General features: G+C 42.1%; 1 protein-coding gene across 8 annotated transcripts in view; it reads right to left on the reverse strand.

Moving 5' to 3' along the window:
* Nucleotides 1–19,345, reverse strand: part of COL7A1 (collagen type VII alpha 1 chain) — a 172,616-nt gene that overhangs the window by 86,717 nt on the left and 66,554 nt on the right. For all 8 annotated transcript variants that reach the window (XR_006102318.1, XR_006102320.1, XR_006102319.1 and 5 more), the window contains exons 31-46: nucleotides 18,993–19,028; nucleotides 17,657–17,683; nucleotides 17,503–17,547; nucleotides 14,764–14,856; nucleotides 13,199–13,270; nucleotides 12,838–12,873; nucleotides 12,703–12,756; nucleotides 9,457–9,525; nucleotides 8,623–8,736; nucleotides 7,755–7,781; nucleotides 6,037–6,090; nucleotides 5,189–5,251; nucleotides 4,864–4,923; nucleotides 4,609–4,644; nucleotides 2,722–2,766; nucleotides 891–926 (exon numbers count right to left, since the gene is read on the reverse strand). Coding sequence is in view for 4 of the 8 variants with exons in the window: in XM_042453283.1 (XP_042309217.1) it covers nucleotides 891–926; nucleotides 2,722–2,766; nucleotides 4,609–4,644; nucleotides 4,864–4,923; nucleotides 5,189–5,251; nucleotides 6,037–6,090; nucleotides 7,755–7,781; nucleotides 8,623–8,736; nucleotides 9,457–9,525; nucleotides 12,703–12,756; nucleotides 12,838–12,873; nucleotides 13,199–13,270; nucleotides 14,764–14,856; nucleotides 17,503–17,547; nucleotides 17,657–17,683; nucleotides 18,993–19,028 (867 nt within the window). In the remaining 4 variants the exon portion in view is untranslated. The remainder of the gene's footprint in view (nucleotides 1–890; nucleotides 927–2,721; nucleotides 2,767–4,608; nucleotides 4,645–4,863; nucleotides 4,924–5,188; nucleotides 5,252–6,036; nucleotides 6,091–7,754; nucleotides 7,782–8,622; nucleotides 8,737–9,456; nucleotides 9,526–12,702; nucleotides 12,757–12,837; nucleotides 12,874–13,198; nucleotides 13,271–14,763; nucleotides 14,857–17,502; nucleotides 17,548–17,656; nucleotides 17,684–18,992; nucleotides 19,029–19,345) is intronic.

The raw sequence follows: 19,345 nt of genomic DNA on the forward strand, positions 1-19,345 counted from the left end.
CCATTGCTATTTTATATAAAATTGTATTGCTAGGTATAATAGGTACAGTCTGAATCCTTCAACACTCACCGTTAAGTTTCATGGCCACAATGACTGATCGGATTTTGGGACTTCTGTATCATCTGGCCCAATGGTACCCAAACTATTTCTGGCTACTGCCCCCTTTCCTTTTGGGTGACAACCTCAGTGTCCCCACTGCATATTTCTTGATATTGTGCCCTAACTTCTTGTTCTTGTCAGTTAGTCTATCCCAAAATAGTGCCATTCCGAGCCATAGAAGCAATGTCCTGAACCCAAGCCTTGCAACAGTTTCCCATCTGCCACCGCCAACATCAGTGAAAGATGCAGCTAAGGGAGGGAGCTTATGTGGGCAGGTGAAGAGTGAGAGAAACCACCACACTAAATGATCAGTGGGTTGTGGTTTTAAGGGACCTTGAAAAGAAGTTTCATGCCACCCTCATGCTCACCATGGTTCTAAAGGCTGCTGGTTCTCCTTGTCTTTATTATGCGCCAGTTGACTGAAGGCCCCCCTGCTACCCCCTTTTTCCTCCCCCCCCCCGCTGTCCCTTTCTCCCTCACTGACCTCTGGATTTTTCCACCACCATCCGTGTATGTGTGTGCGTGTGTGTGCATCATTCATTTTCGGAATCACTGACCTAGCCCAATGAAGAAGCTGAAAGACTGCGCAGTTCTGCAGCATGAGAGTTGGTCTTAATAAAAGTATTGCTCAGCTATGGGTACTGATTTATGTTAACAGGTATTTATAATAGGTATCTCTCTAGTCCATGTCTAATACTTTATATCACACTTGTCCTTTCAGGCAAGCCTGTTCTTGGCTCACAATCCAGTTAACCTTTAAGTATAGCAGATTTAGGCCCATATGAACATACCTTCTCTCCTTCAGGGCCAGGTGATCCACGTTCTCCCTATGAGGGAAAATGGGAAAGTATATTTCAGGCAGATTAAAGTGCCAGGCTGTTCTCTATAAACTGTTTTCCTGCACTAGCCAATATCTATTCATCTTTGCAGAATTGCTTCCATTAGAACCAAACTATGATATGAATTTCATGTCATTGTAGAAGCACAGGAGAGCCATCACAAAACTGAGCATGGTGTTTGTTCTAAAGAATAATCAATTCAAATCCAAGCCTTTCACATTGGAGAACTGAACTGAACTTTAAGGAACATATTAGGACAGTCTTCCCCAATTTTGTGCCACCAAGAAGGATGCTGGTTGTGGGCTTATGGAAACTGTAGCCTAACACCTTAGGAGGCAGCCCGGTTGAAGGAGGCTGAAGTGAGGACTGCTATAGAAAGACTTCAGAGAACACTTACAATTTCACCTACATGCCAGCAATACATATAGTTCCTGTTTTGAGCTTTGAATAAACACTGTTGTTCTCAACAGTAGTTGTAACTGATGTTGCCCATGAGGGAGCATTGCCAGGGGTTACCACTGGGGGCAGATAATCTTCTCAATCCAATCACTGCTCACTTACTTTGGGTTACTTATCATCTTTTACTAAATCATAATATTCTAATATTGATTTCTAAACCTTAGCCCACAGCAGATCCTTAATTCCCCTAGTTTCTTGGGTGTCTGTTCCCGCTCCCTGCTGAGCTGAATCAGACCCCTTGAGATCCTCTAGTCATGCTGCCACCACCCAGTGAATCTGTAATGAATTCCCCTTAGCACACATTGGGACTTGCAAAGAAAGTATTTATTCTAACTATACAGGATAGCACAATAAGTTATCATTCATGCAAGGCCTCCCTGCCTTGCAGGTACCGAATGCATAGTTACAAGTTGTTCATTTCAGGTAAGCCAAAACATAAAAATAACAAAAACCTAGACGCTCTAACTAACACATTTGCTAAGCTACTCACGCTGAGATGGGATCCATAGTCCTTGATGGGCTTTGGATGTGAGGAACTGGCCCCCATTGCCTAGCTCAAACAGTGTCCCTTAAACCTGCCCTCTTGGCACAGACCCAACAGCTGGGCTCCCAAACAAGGCCACATGGGTCACACAATGGAAAGCCTCAAACCACATGGCCTCAGAGGCCTTTTAAAACCTCTGTTGGGAAGATTCTTGAAACTCCCAGTCCTGCTCAACTGACTGGCCAGTTCGGCCTTAGGTCAGCTATGATGTAATTCTCATTAGCATGTACCTTCCCCCTTTGGCGCCTGAGAGAAGTCCTCAAATGACTAGTGGGCCCAGTCATTACAACATAATCAACAGGCAGGGAGAAGTCCTAGTATGCATACTTCACAAATTAAGACCAACATGATTAGCAGATACTTTAGGCAACAGGTGGTGTTAACTTCTGCTGCAGAAAAGCAAATACTGTAAAAAAAAAAAATCAACAACCCCAAACTCAGCTTTCCCTCATTTTCTGTATATGAATGACAAAAAACAAAACAAAACACCAAACCAATGCTTAACACATTTGTTTGTAGTTTTTAGTTATTTACATTGCACCTCAAAAGCTTTACATGAGTGTATGTATTCATTCCTCACGTGCTACATATTAAGTGATGAGGAATCATGTAATGGAGTATACAGATGATTGAACCAGCCTTTGACTTGATGACCTGACCTTTGATGACCTGGTTCAAACAAGTAGACTGTTACTTTCCTTCTCTGACAAAAAAAGGTGGATTAACAAGATTTTGCATTTGACATGTTCAGTATGAAAACCTGTTACAGAAAAATCTCACCTTCTCTCCTGATGGTCCAATCTCACCAGGTTGCCCACGGTCTCCCTGTCAAAAAAGAACAGATGTCTTAGCAGTACAAAAGATTCAACTGACTCACAAAGATTTAAGTACAGCGGGCCCTTGTTATCCGTTGGGGTTTGGTTCCAAGACCCCCTGTGGATAACAAAATCCGTGGATACTCAAGCCCCATTAAATATAATGGCATAGCAAAATGGTGTCCCTTATAAAAAATGGAAAATCAAGATTTGCTATTTGGAATTTATAATTTTTTGGAATATTTTCAATCAGTGGATGCTTGAATCCATGGATAAAAAATCTGTGAATAAGGAGGGCTGACTGTATAAGGAGAATCCATTACAAAGAAGCCAAAGAATTTCTAAACTCTACCATTATACAATAGAATTGATTCAGAATTTCCAATGAAGAGAAAGAATTCCCTATATACCAAGGGACTAGCCTGGACCTCACCAGGTTGCCCACGGTCTCCCTGCCAAAAAAAGAGATATTCAGAAAACATTCTGCATATGTTTTTCTCAGAATGGGTGGCAGCAAACAGAAATATTCAGTTAACATGTTATCCTTTATTGATAGGAAGGCCATCTGCTAGAATGGGATGGCATTATGTAGCACGGAATTCTGACTACCATAGAATTAGGTGGCATATACAAATGTGTCCTTTCTTACTTTATAAATAACATATAATCCCACTTTCCTTCCAATACATGTATTCTTTTAGAGAGAATCACAAGATCGGTGTAAAAACAGATATGGGGCAGATGTCTGGGTGAGGAAGTGAGAACTCTAGAGCTCCAAAATAGGCCACACTGCCTCAAGTTCTTTACCTCCCACCCATTTCTGGAGAAAGGAAAAGTATGGCACAGCTTAATAAATTAAATCATTCCTAGTTTTCATGGAGGAAGTTCTAACAGATGGGAAAGAGAGGAAGCTACAAGACCAACTCAGATGAAAGTCTCTGAACAATAAAGTAGGAGGGGGTGACATATAGTAATTCCACAGGTGAGCAATTTGTTTCTTAGATCTGTCTTTGGCTACAAAGTGATAGACTGGAGGGCATCAGTAGCCTCATTGTCTGTTACATGGTGAGCTAGACAGCAGTGCTGACATTCACTATGGGAGGGCAAAAGGCACAGGCTGCTCTCTCCTCTGAATGTTTCTTATTACTCACTTGTTCATTCTCTTTGCTCTCGGAATCTCTTCATCCGGCTCCCACGTCTGTAGACTTCCCTCAAACCCACACCTGCTAAAAGCCAAAGAGGACTGTCCTCCAAGGACTTTGCTCACAAGGGTCTTCAAAATGCTTTCCCTGACAACTGATTCTTGGAATGACTTAGAATTCCACACATTGTATCCATGCCCATCAAACAGGCAGACAGAAGAAGCCTCACAGAACTAACCATCTTTTTCATTATTACAATCTTATGAAGAAAACGAGACACACTTGCCAGATCTACTCTCACCATTACATCCTTGTCAGCTCCTCATCATTCTTCACGGAAGTGGAGGAGAAAAAAATATATGAAAGAGTACCTGCTTTGTGCATGCAGAACTCCCTTCCACAAGATTTAAAATCAGGCAGAGAACCTACCAACACATTTCAGACTCACCACTGGTGTGATAAGGAGTGTGAGCATAGACCCTTTTTTCTACACATGAATCATATGAATAAAGACCCCCCCCCAAAATGCTAGATATTATAGATGACAGGAAAAACACTTCATTCACTGACTTCTGTATCTGAGTGAGGAAAAGAACTGGCCACAGTAGTATCTAAAAACTGAATGAAGGAGTTTTGACTGCCATACTAAGACCATCATTTATAGGGCAAATATTTAGCCACTCCAGATTTGGTGCTTCAGTAGTACCTACCTTGTTTCCTTGTTCACCTGGAGGTCCTCTAGGCCCCTAAACATAATAGCAAAAACATTGTATTTTCACTGAGGCATTTGCTAGAGAAATTCTGTAATATTTCAAGGATGGTTGTATCCACTTCCACAGAAAATTTAATAGGCAAACTGATATAGGGCTGTGGATATGATTGGTTTCAGCTCCTTGACCCCCTCCCCCCGATACCTCACACTGAGAACAAAAATGGTCTAGATTTTATAAACTTTAAATCCTCACCCGATCTCCTGGATCTCCAGCACGTCCAGGTGGCCCAGGAAACCCTTCTTCTCCTTCCCCCTTTGGACACAAAACAAAGTGCATTTAAAAACTCAGGCAGGGTGCAGCCAATCCTGTGACTAAAAGCAGGAAGTAGAATTGTAGCACCCTAGGCTAATTTGGATCTGCACAACTAGTTTGAGGTCTCATATGCCTCTACAAAAAAAGAAAGCAGTATAGGAGGCTTCTACTAGGGCATGAGGCTTCAAAGCAGTTGGTGAGCACTTAATTTGATTTATGGAGTATCTATTCACCTTTCAGGCGCATGGACAAATCCTTGTCTTACCTTGTCACCCTTCTGCCCTGGGGGACCAGGAGATCCTCTGGGCCCAGGATCTCCAGGCAAACCCTAGGAGTTAAGAAACAGAAAACAGAAATAACCCAACAAGTAAAGATCTTTGGTCATTTGCAGCTAAACAGAACATCTACAGTTATTGAACATCTTCTATAAGAAAGCCAGATGCCTTTTCCTTAAATCATCACATTTTCCCAGCACTCTGACCACAATATTTGTTCAGTCAACCCCTTGCATTCAAATCCTAACCATGTCCTATGAGGAACGTCTTAGGGAGCTGGGGATGTTTAGCCTGGAGAAAAGGAGGTTAAGAGGTGATATGATAGCCCTATTTAAATATGTAAAGGGATGTCATATTGAGGAGGGAGCAAGTTTGTTTTCTGCTGCTCCAGAGAACAGGACCCGGAACAATGGATGCAAGCTACAGGAAAAGAGATCCCACCTCAACATTAGGAGGAACTTCCTGACAGTAAGGGCTGTTTGACAGTGGAACACACTCCCTCGGAGGGTGATAGAGTCTCCTTCTTTGGAGGTCTTTAAGCAGAGGCTAGATGGCCATCTGTCGGGTATGCATTGACTGAGATTTCCTGCATGGCAGGGGGTTGGTCTGGATGGCCCTTGTGGTCTCTTCCAACTCTATGATTCTATGATTCTTTTTGACAGTATTGCTGGACAGCAGCAATTATTCCATTACTCCAAGACATCATTACAGTCACATCTATGTACATTTCACACACCCATCCCAATGCTTCTCAAGTACCTTACATATGTAACAGTGACCCTACATTCTAGCCTGCCTTGCAGTCCCCCAGGTAAAACATTGCAAAAGATGAACTCACTGGGGTGCCTGGTTCTCCTCTGACCGCAGCCCCATCACCTGATCCAGGAGGGCCCTAAAAGACAGTCAGTGTCAATTCGGGCCTTCTGCAAAACTACAACACTTATTTTTACACAGCATATTAGCACATTAGGAATGGACAGCATGTTCTGAAATTTAACTTGGAAAGGGATGGGGAGAGGTGAGCTCACTGTAGAATAGGGGGAAATTGCTGTACTCACCATGAGATTATGAGAAGAACAGAAATAAGAGCTGATCACAGATAGTTTAGGAAATAAAATCAGGACTGGAAAAAATCAGGACTGGAATTTGTATTCTGAAAATACATGTGATGGTGGGGTGCCACTCCTTGAAAGGTGACATAATTGGACAAAAGGCAAAAAATTATACTGTATATCACCATATCAATAGGATGTCCATTCACTGCTATTTGGAGTTAAAATCCAATTATAGCTTATAGCCATAGGACAAATAAATATCTAGCATCTGAGAGCCAGAATTTCTTTCTCAAGTTAACTTTTATTTTATAATGGGACACAATGTAACATTCAGAATTAAGTTGAAAAAAATACACATCGTAAACATCCAAGAATATGTTAAACTAACACGCATTTTATGAAAAGACAATAATAATGCACACACCAGACCTATACATCCCTCCCCTATCCCAAAGAAGTGACTGAACAAAGTAAATCAGTAAAAATCCCACAGATGAGCTTTATGTGCAGAAACAGAAGCAGAAATATGGGTTACTATAGCAGCAAAAATAGTACCATATACTTGGCAACCATACCAGAACCAGCTATCTTTGCATCCTTTTGCATTATAGTGCCTTAAGATTTAATATGAATCATAAAACTGAGGAAAAGAATGATTAAAAAAAAGAATTTCAACGCTTATTATGTCTGATTTATTATTATGCAAGCCTTTTTGAAGGCCATAAGGAGCTGCAAAGTAAAGTAATTCAAGGAAAACAAACCACCCAGGGCTTTCTAATGATGGATCATAGGCTATCATGCAAGAGGCTAGTGTCTCTCACACTCATGGGCCTACTTAGCAGGGGTAGTCATTGAAGGCTCTAAGAAAGCACTAGATTGAAGGAATAACACCACTGGTGTCCAAACCCAGGGCTGAGTAGGGGAAACACTGGGATGTGTTCTCATTTTGCACTGGTATATAATAGTCTTTTTACATCTTACTAATAGCACATGCAGCACAGAGTTACAATCACACCCAGCTTCTAAGTAAATGTATAGGTATAGTGCACATGTTTGCAAAAACAACCTTGTCTACACTTGTTCACACTTTACACTGTAAAAGATTAACATTAAACATGTTAGTTGTGTCTGTGAAATAAATGGAATGTACAAAACATGCAATATTGCTCAGTCCTATAAGCTGAGTGATGAATGATTTGTAAAACCATACCACAATCTTCCCAAGAATGGAAGTCAGTATCCAAGAGAGCATATTGGAAATGAATCAATAATAGAATAATATTGTTGGAAAGTCCCTTGGGGGCATTCTAGCCCACCTCCATGTCCAATTAGACAGATAAACAGAGACACAGACAGACTGTCTTCTACCATTGCACAAAGGTAGGGAGAAGACAGCTGTTCGATCTCAAGCCACATATCAGTTGCTGGACAGTAACTGATCTCTCAGGTTCAGGTATGCTATAAGCAAAGTCATCAGTTGGGGAAAAGAAGGATCACTTACTCGCTCACCTCGCTCGCCCTTCTCTCCCTGTAAGCAGAATTATCCACATGTCAACAAATGTTTCTACTCAGTATGTTTAAATGCTCCTGTCATCTAAACATAGAGGGTATACCTTAACACAGTAGGCATTTAAAGGAGTGAAAAACATCTGGATGCACACAGACAGACAGACAGACAGACAGACAGACAGACAGACACTTCACATGAAAGGGACAAGCAAGGAAACAGCAAGACCAAATATCCATAGGTAACACTGGGGACTAGCTATATTAGGTGTCTGTTTCTAGTAACAAGAAACTGCTTTGACAGATGCAATGATTTATGGTGAACACAGGAACATCTAGCTAAAACATACTTTTAGGGTTTATGACTTCCAAAAACCATACTATTAGAAACATGTGGTCCAGTTATACTTGCTATATCTTGGAGGATGCACCTTTTATATTGCTTGCTCTTTTATGGCTGCTTCTTAATAATATTGTCACTTGCATTTCTTTCTCTTCTCTGGCTATCCCCACATACTTGCACAATTATATGGGTATCACAAAAGGCAACACACCAGAGAAAGGAGTAAGGCAAGAATGAAATACATGCCAGAGAAGATATATGAAGATGCATGAAAGAGAAAGGTGAGAAGTAAGTGGCAAGGCCTGCTGAATAGGACTCAGTCAGTCCGCTGGGAGGAGAATGCTCATGTGCTTGGAGGCATGTATGCAAAGGGTCTGTGTGTATACATGGGTACATAGACACAGACAGAGCTGTAAAGCTTGGCCTATAAACTCAGCAGAGGGGACAAAGTATGAAATACATTCATGAAGTATTCAGAAAGAAATTTTTCAAACACAAAATCTTGCAAAGGAGAGCATACCTTGACAAACTCGCCAGCAGGCCCTGTTGGCCCAGCAGGTCCCACAGGTCCAGGGGGGCCAGGATCACCAAATGGTCCCCTAGGCCCTGGATTTCCAGGAGGTCCAGGATTACCCTTGAGGCAGACAGAAAGATGTATTTGACTGAAAAGGGAGTCTCTCCAGCAGGTGCCCTCAAGATCCCAATATGCAGATTACATAGCTAGGGACTATAATTTCCCCCCACATCTACATGCAATTAAATCTCCTTACTTGGGTTTGCTTTCAAGTAAACATTTCTGAGAGGACAAGCTGTATGCAAAAACAGCTGGAGGACCACATGTGGCAGGAAGCTCAAAGATGAACTCATGATGCACACATGAGAGTAAATAATAATAATAAAATAATAAAAATTTTATTTGTATCTCGCCTTTCTACTATAATAGCAATCAAGGCAGTTTACAGATTAAAACAAAACCAATACAATACATAATAAACACTATATAATATTTTATCTTACTCCCCTCCTTAAAAAAGAATTAAACTTGTCACAATTTAAAATATAGTCTATTAAAATCTATTAATAACAACAATTGGTCTATTAGGCAGAGAGGCAACATAATAGACAATATGTGGAGATTTATTTATAGCCGAGCAATTTTATTCAGAAAAGGACTGCTGGAAGAGATCCATTTTGATAGCTTTTTTAAAGCTATCTAAGTTGGTAAGAGTAGGACTATATGCAATACAATCATAATGGCCCTCCCATAAAGTTCCTCCCTCCCTCCTTCTATCATTTCTCATTTGTTTTTTCTCTTTTCTCACTACTCGTTTATGGATTGAAAGATGCTACTTACTGGGTTGCCAGGCTCTCCCTTCCGGCCAGGAACCCCGCCTCCTCCACCGACAACCTCTCCAGGATCTCCCTGCCCATAACAAAAGGCCCAAAGTTATTTTGACATATTAAAGTCCAGGGACTTGGTAGGAGCCTGCTCCAGTGGCTTTGGATAGATGCACAACTATTTATTCCACACCAGATGTCAAAAGACAGCATGGGGCAGCAGCATGCTAATATGCTAAACAAAACCAAGTAAAAAATTAGCAAAATAGTAATCCAGTCTCAGTCTCAAGGGGTTTTTTTGGTGCTTTAATAAGGAATTGGATTAAATTAGATCATATCTGAAGCCTAGCATCAATTCCTAGAATCTGAGGGCAGTTATTAGGGCCTTAGAGCCCTGGCAAGTTCTACTATTTCTGATGCCTAATGTGGTATTGGGCCAACTTGCTCACCTGCACTTCTGGTCATGTGTCATGTAAAATTTCCCAGGGTGTACTCCAGACGAATTATCAAGGTAATTTAGGGAATTTTAAACAATGGCAAACAGTGCTACTACTGACTGTCCTTCAATTGCTGCTTGTTTAGCAAGGATACCTACCCAATAATATCAGACAGGTCTTTCAGTCAACATTACTGGGGAACCCCTTATGCCTGGAACCTTGGTGGTGCAGTGGTTAAATGCCTGTACTGTCAGGGTCAACTCAGCCTGGCATGCTTCTGAGGTTGCTAAAATGAGTACCAAGCTTGTTGGAGGCAACTGGCTTATGCATTGTAAACTGCTTAGAGAGTGCTTAGTTCACTATGAAGTGGTATAGAAATGTACTTGCGATTGCTATTGCAACCAACCCTGCTATGTCTATTGCTAACTGTTGCACCAGGACAAGAACACATTGGGTTGAAACAGCATTTGCACCTCTTTGGTCAGGGTGCACAGTTCCAAGAAGGACTCTTCTTATAGCAGGAAGGAGGTCTCTGTACCCTTTCCAGTCCATGTCAGTACTTTTATAGTACTTTTATAGATGTCAAGAACCTAAATTATTCAGAGCTGTCTCTAGATCAGAACACATGGATCTCCTGTTAAGCAGACAGCTAGTGAAAAGGAAATTAGGTCATTCTTAAGCAAAGCTGGAAACCAGCAATACTGAAGATTAATTTCAGGACAGTACTTTCAGGATGGTATAGGACAGAAAAGGATAGCAGAAATTGCAGCTCTCATTGGCCCTTATCACACGGAGGTTTTTGCAACTCAGATCCGGGGTGACTCCTGGTTCAGCTATGCGAATTCATGTCATAATGTGACTGTTTTATCACACCTGGTTGCCCTTCCGTTGGCCTTCTGAATCGAGGGGGAATCAAATCCAAGGCAAGTCACATGATGCGGATTCACACAAAGCAGAGTGAGTGCAAATTGTATTACCACACTGGTGCATACCATACGGATTCAACGATTTGAATCGGCACCCTTGCGCATGCTCAGTGGGGGTCTGAACACATTGTGAACCTTTGCATTTCCAGAGTGAAGAAGGGGGCCATTTCCTAGTTCCACTTTCACGTGAATGTTAGCCTCACGCGAATGACAGCTTCAATTTCTATGGGCTTTAGAGTTCCCTGTGGCACCCAAACTAGCACTCTTTCTCTGGGAGATATGCTCCATTTTTTTCCCCAGCCACACAAGTAGCCTTTCTATGGGATATATGGTCCCATGTGGCACCCAAACTAGCACTCTTTCTCTGGGATATATGCTCTGTTTTTTCCAGTCACACAAGCAGCCTTCCCTAGCGGCATCGGAAACAGTAGTTTTCCCCCTCCTTGCCAGCATGTCTCCCGTCCATGTTAAAATGTGAATACATTCATTCCCCAGTAGCTCTCTGCCCTTTTCCCAGCAGCATTGGAAACAACCGCATTTCCCCTCAGCAGCAATGGAAGCAGGGGGGGGAGTACTGGAAGCAAAGGGGGCAAAACTGCAGCACAGCATCATGGGAAATGTGGGACCTTGGAGGTTTGGGGGAGTGTACCAGGACGGAAGCAAAGTTGCATTCCACACCAGACCAATTCGGAGTGAAATCGAAGCGAGCTTGAATGCAAATTCTATGAATTCACTTTTTCCCGAATTCATCGAAATGAGGAGTCATTTTGGAATCACTGCGGAAGCACCATAGAAAGGAATTGCATGTGATAACACATCACGTTATCGCATGAATTCGCATCGTTGGACCTGCAGTCACGTTGGATCTGAGCTGCAAAAAGCTGCAAAAACCTCCATGTGATAAACACCATTGTCAGCCAAGAAGGCTGGACAGAGCCACTGTAGCCAACACTGATCTGGGCCAAGAGCTAAAAGAGAAGGTTCTTCAAATACTACAGGTACTCAGCTATACATTTCTCCATAAACTATTCAGCTATACACTGGTGATTCTATTTGGGGGAAACAACCCTGATAAATTATCTGTAACATATATGGCATCCCCCCTCTCCCCAAAGTGGTCCCAAGACACCTAAACAAAAAATGACAGTTGCAATGGGTTTTGGCCATCGCTTCCTGTTTCCAACTGAATATTACACTTTGAGTCCCCTCTAATGACAGTCAAATATCATATTGTTCCATAGAACTGTGAAGGTAAGTGCAAGCCTGCAATGCTTCATGGTATTGTAACTCTAATATCACATTTCAAGGTGTAAAAGGAAGTGAGGGCTGTGAAGGAGCCCTGGTGGCGCAGTAGTTAAATGCATGTACTGCAGCCACTCACTCAAAACCACAAGGCTGCAAGTTCAAGACCAGCAAAAGAGCTCAAGCTTGACTCAGGCTTGCATCCTTCTGAGGTCGCTAAAATGAGTACCCAGATTGTTGGGGGCAAATTAGCTTACAGTTGTAAACTGCTTAGACACTGCTTAGGCGGTATGAAGCGGTATATAAATGAAGCTTGTTTGTTTGAATTATTTTTTTTCTCTATTCATCACTATTCTGATCCCATATTCCAAGGATAATGCAGTTTGGCAGGAAAATCAGGTGAAAGTACAGTAGCTTGTCCTGTCCAATATTACAGCTCATATCAGTACCTTTGGCATGGCAATATCACTTGAAGTGGTCTTTGGCACAAGAAGGCACATCCAAATCAGTTCCTAAATATCTTAAAAAGCAGTAACAGTTGGAAATATTGTTCTTGGCACAGCATTCCATCATCATGACCATCACAATCTGTGTTTCTTTTCCAAACTCAAATTCTCAAAGGCCCTCCAGAACAAAGAAGGAAATCTATCCACTTACCGGCTCACCCTTCTCTCCCTTTGGGCCAATTGGGCCAATTAGTCCACGTTCTCCCTGGAAGACAAAGTTATGAATGAATAAATTAATCTTTTTAGCTGGCAGTCAAGGAATCATAGGAATGTTCCCTTTACTTACTGGGATTCCTCTGAGACCAGGAAGGCCAGGGCCACCCTGCAAAAAAACAAGTGAAGATAATATTTGCACATTTTCATTTTCATTTTTAGTTCAGATGAGAATCATAAAATTGAAAGAATGGTGTGAAGAGATAATGCAATGCTTTTACAAGCAGACTCCCAAATGTGTCAGAGCAGGTTAAGAATAAACTGTGTAAGACTATAGATTTAGTATATGATCCAAGGTGCAGTTAACAAACGAGACACCCCATCTGTCCTGGGTTCAAATTCACAGACAGTTAAATAGTATAATACAAAAAACCACAGTGGGAAGTGCCTCTGTGTACAACTCTAGGTGGCAAGGTGACAAAGGTGCTAATTACTTGTTGACCAGGAGGACCAGGATTGCCAGGTCGACCAGGATTTCCTGGTGATCCATCTGTTCCTGGGAATCCCTGAAAGAAATGGAAGAAATTCAGGATACATCTTTGGGAGATGTATTTAATATTTTATGATTTTAAAAGCACAGACATAAACACTCAAACAAGCTAGAGCTGTCTTATGTGATGCACAGGGACAAACTAGGGATCACCAACATCATGGCAGAGATTTTGGCAATGTGATTCTTGACTTTTCTAGGTGGCAGTGAGATTTAATCCACTGCTGGATTACTCCTCACACCACTCTGAGATCCCATCATCATTTATTTATGGAAGCCAGAGAAGAATGGACTTCAGGAAAAACATGAGAAATGCTTTCTTGGACCAGCCTTTGACCAACTCATTCATAAGAAAAAAACTGCCCCTTCATGAATTGTAAGGGTATTATCCCCAGTGTCTAGATCACCAACAAGCAGAGAAACAGGATTCTCACAGAGATACTTTACACATGAATGTTCATTGCTTGAGTATTGTGAGTCATTGCCATTTTATACATGTGGACAAATCATCACAAAATAATCAGTATAGCTTTCTTGTGACCCACTGTCAACTCAACTTGGATTACTTTTCAGTGGAGACACTTAACAAGTTTGGCTTGGCTGAGAGTCATCAAGAGCTGAATTAATCAAATAATGAGATCAGGTGATGTATATGCATGAATGAACCAACATTCAAAGGCCTTCTTAATCTGGATTTGGCAAGTGTAACAGATCCCAGCATACTATCATGGACTGCTATGCTGGAACAGATTCAGAGGATATAAACTAGTTTCAAGCATTCAGTGATGAGGTAATTTTTGGTCTGTTCAGATTTTCAGGTGGGGTCACAAAACAGAATACTACAAATAGAAAGCTGGCACACTGGGATGGTGGGAGGTGGAGACATTTAGTTCAAGTAATTCAAGCTGAAGAGCTAAGGGATATATTCCAGAAAATGGCTTACACCTTGCAATGTCTGTTTATTTTTTAGAAAACTGATCTCATCAGTAAATATAGCTATGTTGTTGTTGTTGTTGTTGTTGTTGTTGTGGCTTTAGCTTATGGAACTCTATGAATGACAGACCTCCATGAGCTTTGGTCACCAACATCAATTCACTGGCCATGCACTTTTCCTCTTCCCCACTGCCTTCCACTTTGTCTTTTTCAATGAGCCATGTCTTCTCATGACATGTACAAAATATGATTGCCTTTGTTTCATCATTTTGGCTTCTAGTCAGAATATATATATAATATATAGAATCACTGTATATAGCTATCTTTTCCAGAGAGAAGAATTTAAATGAGTTTCTAAAACAGTTCCCCCAAACTGGTACTTGCATTTGTTTTACAATACAACTCCCACCACCCTTGGCCATTGACATCACAAAATTATAAAATCTATGACGCAAAACTTAAATAGGTTGCTGTGGAAGAAGAGGGAGGCCACTCAATGAAGCTCCATGCACTTTGGTGATTGGTTTTCTCCTTAGTAAAATACTCAAGACTTCATGAGATGCTGAGAGTACCCACCCTGTCTCCCTTCTCACCCCGCCGATCAGTGACATCACCTGGAGGCCCCCGAGGTCCCACTGGGCCTGGAGGACCTGGGAGCCCATTGCGTCCCTAAACAAAAAAGAAAAAGAAAAGTGCATTGTTCATTTTATTGTTTAATATCAAAATGAGCTTCCGTTTCCTTCAAAAGCAATATATTCATTCATCCACCTCACCACTGAGTGATATAATCTTCTACAAAGTAGAAGAATTACATAGAACTAGTTCAAGAGTGGGGCAAGGGTGAAAGCCAAAAAACATCCTATCAACATGTAGTTTGCATAATTTTAATTTCCTCCAGAAGAGATGATTGGAGCAAGCTTTGAGACAACCAAAGCTTGCTTTTAGCAAATCACCTGTAGGCTTTATTGTTAATAAAATGGCCACTGTGAAAAGTGCAGTTAAGTTATTGTACCAAATTAAATAGTCTCAGAAGAAATCTTTGGGCTCATCATTCACACTAGCTTTTTTGTGCCAAGTAGATCAGGGGAGATTTGATGATGAAATACTGAATCAAAATTCCCACTAGCATCTCTCTGTGGCAATTTAACCCCGTTGAAGTGCACACTACCATTTGTACTGGTTTAAAATGGAGCCGAATTTCGATTGTTCTCATTTTTTTAAACTGCCAGTCAAATGATGCACATCTACGTCACATTGTTTGGGGCAAACCCCCCCCCCCCCCATCAGCCTCGGAGGATGGCAATGGCAAACCCCTGAGAACAACCCATAGCAAGAAAAGGATTTGTGCTGCTCCTCTTGAATTTGGGTTGGAAAAAACCAGCACAAGTGTGAATGACCCCCTTTTAAACCGGTTTGCAAATTGGTTTATAATGTAGTATGAACAACTCCTCTGTTTGTCCTTATAAAGTACTCACTGAGATTTAAAGATATTATCCTGTGTTTACACAATTTAGCTTCAAACAAAGGTGTGCTAAAGCAGGATGGCAATTTCTATCTCTGTCTGCCCTATGTGAAAACACTGCTGTCATGAATTGCCAGACAGTGTTGCACATCTACATGTGGAGACAAATGTAGTTTTCAAGAGAGCAATTTTGGGGTTTTTGAAGCTGCAGCAAACATTCTCCCTGGAACCAGCCATTACCTATACAGCCTGTGGAATGAAAGCAGCCCCATTGCTTTGGGTGGGCTGTCACCTTTATTTTTGCTGTGCAATTTTTCTGAATAACATGTGGCTAGTTGTGAGCCTGAGAGCCAGGACTGTCCTTATTTTCTGCTTATTTATAAGTCATTCTGGGAAGCCTTTTGGCTAAATAATGAGGTAAAATGCCTAAAATGATTTCTAAACTCCTGCCCCCCACTGTTTGTTTAAGTATTTAAATCAGCAGTGACAAAGGTGAAGGGACTTCATAGTTAACACAAAGCCCAGCTAATCAGGCTCCACACAGTCCAACTCTAAGAAGGAGGCAGTCTTCATGACTGGGACAAACATCTGTCAACTGGTACTATGGAAAACTGTCTTTTGCCTCCAAAACAGAATAGCTCCCCAGGAACATTATCCTCTAAAGATGATTAAGCACATATCAAATACATAGTGAGTGCCCTTGCATAAAAGGAATATGACTGAAGTGATGTACCTATGGCCTCATTATATCTAGGTTAAATACAGCCAAAGTTCTAGGCAATGTTCACATTTTACATGGTTAACATTTTAAAATATTCCCAGTTATGGAATAACTGGGGAAGGGAAACTCAAAATAATTTCTGCTTCTTTTCAGCACTCTGGATAGTTCCGTGATGGCGAACCTACGGCACGCGTGCCATGGGTGGCACGCAACATCATTTCGCTAGGCACGGGGCGAGGGAGAAGGCGGAACGGGCACGTGCGTGCCCATTCCGCCTCCTCCCTGCCAATTTTGGGCCTCCCGCTGTCTCTCTGAGACAGCGGGAAGCCAGAAAATGGCGCCTGGGAGAAGGAGACAGAGGCGCGCGCATCTGGCTCCTCCTCCCACCCCTCTTCCCTCCCGGCTTCCCTTCCCTCCGCATGAAAGGGCTCCATGGAGCCCTTTCGCACGGAGCGAAGGCCGAAGGGAAGGGGGCTGGGACGCTTGCCCAGCCTCCTTCTCCTCGGCTTCCCTTCCCTCCGCGTGAAAGGGCTCCATGGACCCCTTTTGCACGGAACGAAGGCCAAAGGGAAGGGGGCTGGGATGCATGCTCAACCTCCTTCTCCTCGGCTTCCCTTCGCTTCACACGAAAGGGCTCCATGGAGCCCTTTCGCGTGGAGGATAGGGCCGAGGAAGAAAGGGCGGACGGCCTCCTGCTGCTCCTACTGTCCTCGGGGCTTCACTTGGCCTGAGGTGTCCTCCTAAAAAACAGCTCAACTTGGAAAGAGATTCCTACAGCCATGTGGTCAGCATGACTGCACCCAACACTGTTACCTTCCCACTGAAGTGGTACCTATTTATCTACTTGCATTTGCATGCCTTTGAACTGCTCAGTTGGTAGAAGCTGAGACTAGTGACAGGAGCTCACCCCATCATGCAGCACTTGGGCCTCAAACTGCCCCCGATCATCAGAATTGGAGTCTTAACTACTAAGCCGCTGCATCTCAATAACCTGTCTAAAAAGTACTGACAAAGTCTTCCACATGTGAGTACAAATACAATGGCTCTAATCAAAGCAATGGGGTGTATCAAGCAAAATAAATTCTATTCCAACCCACAGTGCTCAGGGATCTGAAAGAAGAGCTGACATTACCGGATTTCCAGGAGTTCCGGGAAGTCCCATGCGTCCTTTCTGTCCCTGAAAAAATGACCAGAGAGATTAATGGTCTTTCCACTGCAGCATTCCACAACAGCCCTGAAGGAACGCCACCTGAAATCTTCTTCCTCCTTAAATCTCAGATACTCACAATCTCACCAGGCTCGCCTTTTTCACCCTGTAGGAGAACAAGAGAATAATTTGATGATAGCTTTATGAACAGAAAAAGCTACACAACATCAGTAATATAAGGGAAGTTTATCATTAAAAAAAATCAAAACAAGTAATTTTAAAGGTAGCTTTGGGTTTGGGAGATTTCTTGCAATAGGTAAAAAAAGTCAACCAGGCATGACAAGAAAGGGTCAGTTCTCTTGTAACTCATATCTCCCATTGACTCCAACTGGTTCTTATATAGGGACGTTTACATAACCTTCTCTCACACTGAAGGAAGACATTAGTGGGACTATATAAACTAGCCTCAACTCTAGCCATTGATGTGCATTGTGGGCAAATCAATTGCTACCAAGATCTTCAGTGAAAGCTCCTTACAATTTGGCTGGGCATAGAAAAGGCTCTGTGTGGGTAATGTATCTATGTAGGGGGATATGGTACTGTAATTGATCCAGGTCCTGCCTTCTCATGGAGGAACTACATGTATAAGTATATAGGTGTGTAAGCATATGCATAGTGAAGTCGAAGGCTTTCATTGCCGGCATCCATAGTGTTTTGTGGGGTTTTTTTTGGGCGATGTGGCCATGTTCTAGAAGAGTTTATTCCTAACATTTTGCCAACATCTGTGTTTGGCATCTTCAGAGAATGAAGATGCCAGCCACAGATACTGGCAAAATGTCAGGAATAAACACTTCTGGAACATGGCCACACAGCCTGAAAAACCCACAAAAAAACTATATACACAGTGTTCTTTCTCACACATCCTGGATGCTCAGATGATTGGGGAAGGCAGAAATGGACTGGAATGGCTCATAACCCTTTCATACATTCTTTTGACATGGAATATATCATGCACATCTCTTAAGAGTCTGAACTCTGGAGTTCTCTTCCAGTGTTTGAAACATGAATCTAAAATATAAGTCTAAAAAAGCTACCAGCAATTTCCCCAGCAATTAAACTGATTCAGTTTCTGCCAGTTTTCACATCACAAAGACATTATGATTGCATCCATTTTCTAGTCATGTTCAAATGCTCGAGCATTTAAAGTGGGGAGAAATTTTGATAAGCAAAAACATTTCCGTTCATAATGTCCCAATGCAACCTTTCTAACCTGGCACCCTCGATTTGTGTTAAGCATGCCTCTATCATCCCCAGTCAGAATGACTAGGGTATGATGGAAGTTTTGGCCAACCATATCTGTAGGGCTCCAAGTAAGCAAAGACTGGCCTGAGGGAATAGCTGTTATTCTTGGGGGGGGAGGGGGGACCACTTATTTTTATGTAGTTTTACAGTAGAGGTAGATGCCAGTGACTTACCCTGGGACACTGTACTGTACATGGCTCTGGTCTAGGCTGAGAGGGGAAAAGAGAACAAAAAGTCACCATTAAAATAGCTACAATGCTGCTATCCAAGCCTTCAACATTGTGCAATCTACGTTGGGAGCCACAGCTATGTGCCAAATGGCAATTTATTACAATGCTTGTGTAACCACTGGGTAAGCTAATTGTTTGTAATATTGTGCCAAGAAGCGAGGAGAATTTACCACATGCCTGCATGTGAATAGAAATCTAATGGAGCAGGAAAGTGACCAAAAGTTCTTTTCACTAGGATGTGACAGATGACTGCCTTTCCAAGTGGTTGTGTGCTTATTATATAACATTCCCACTGG

This window comes from Sceloporus undulatus, chromosome 2 (genome assembly GCF_019175285.1).
Source record: "Sceloporus undulatus isolate JIND9_A2432 ecotype Alabama chromosome 2, SceUnd_v1.1, whole genome shotgun sequence".
NCBI lineage: Eukaryota > Metazoa > Chordata > Lepidosauria > Squamata > Phrynosomatidae > Sceloporus > Sceloporus undulatus.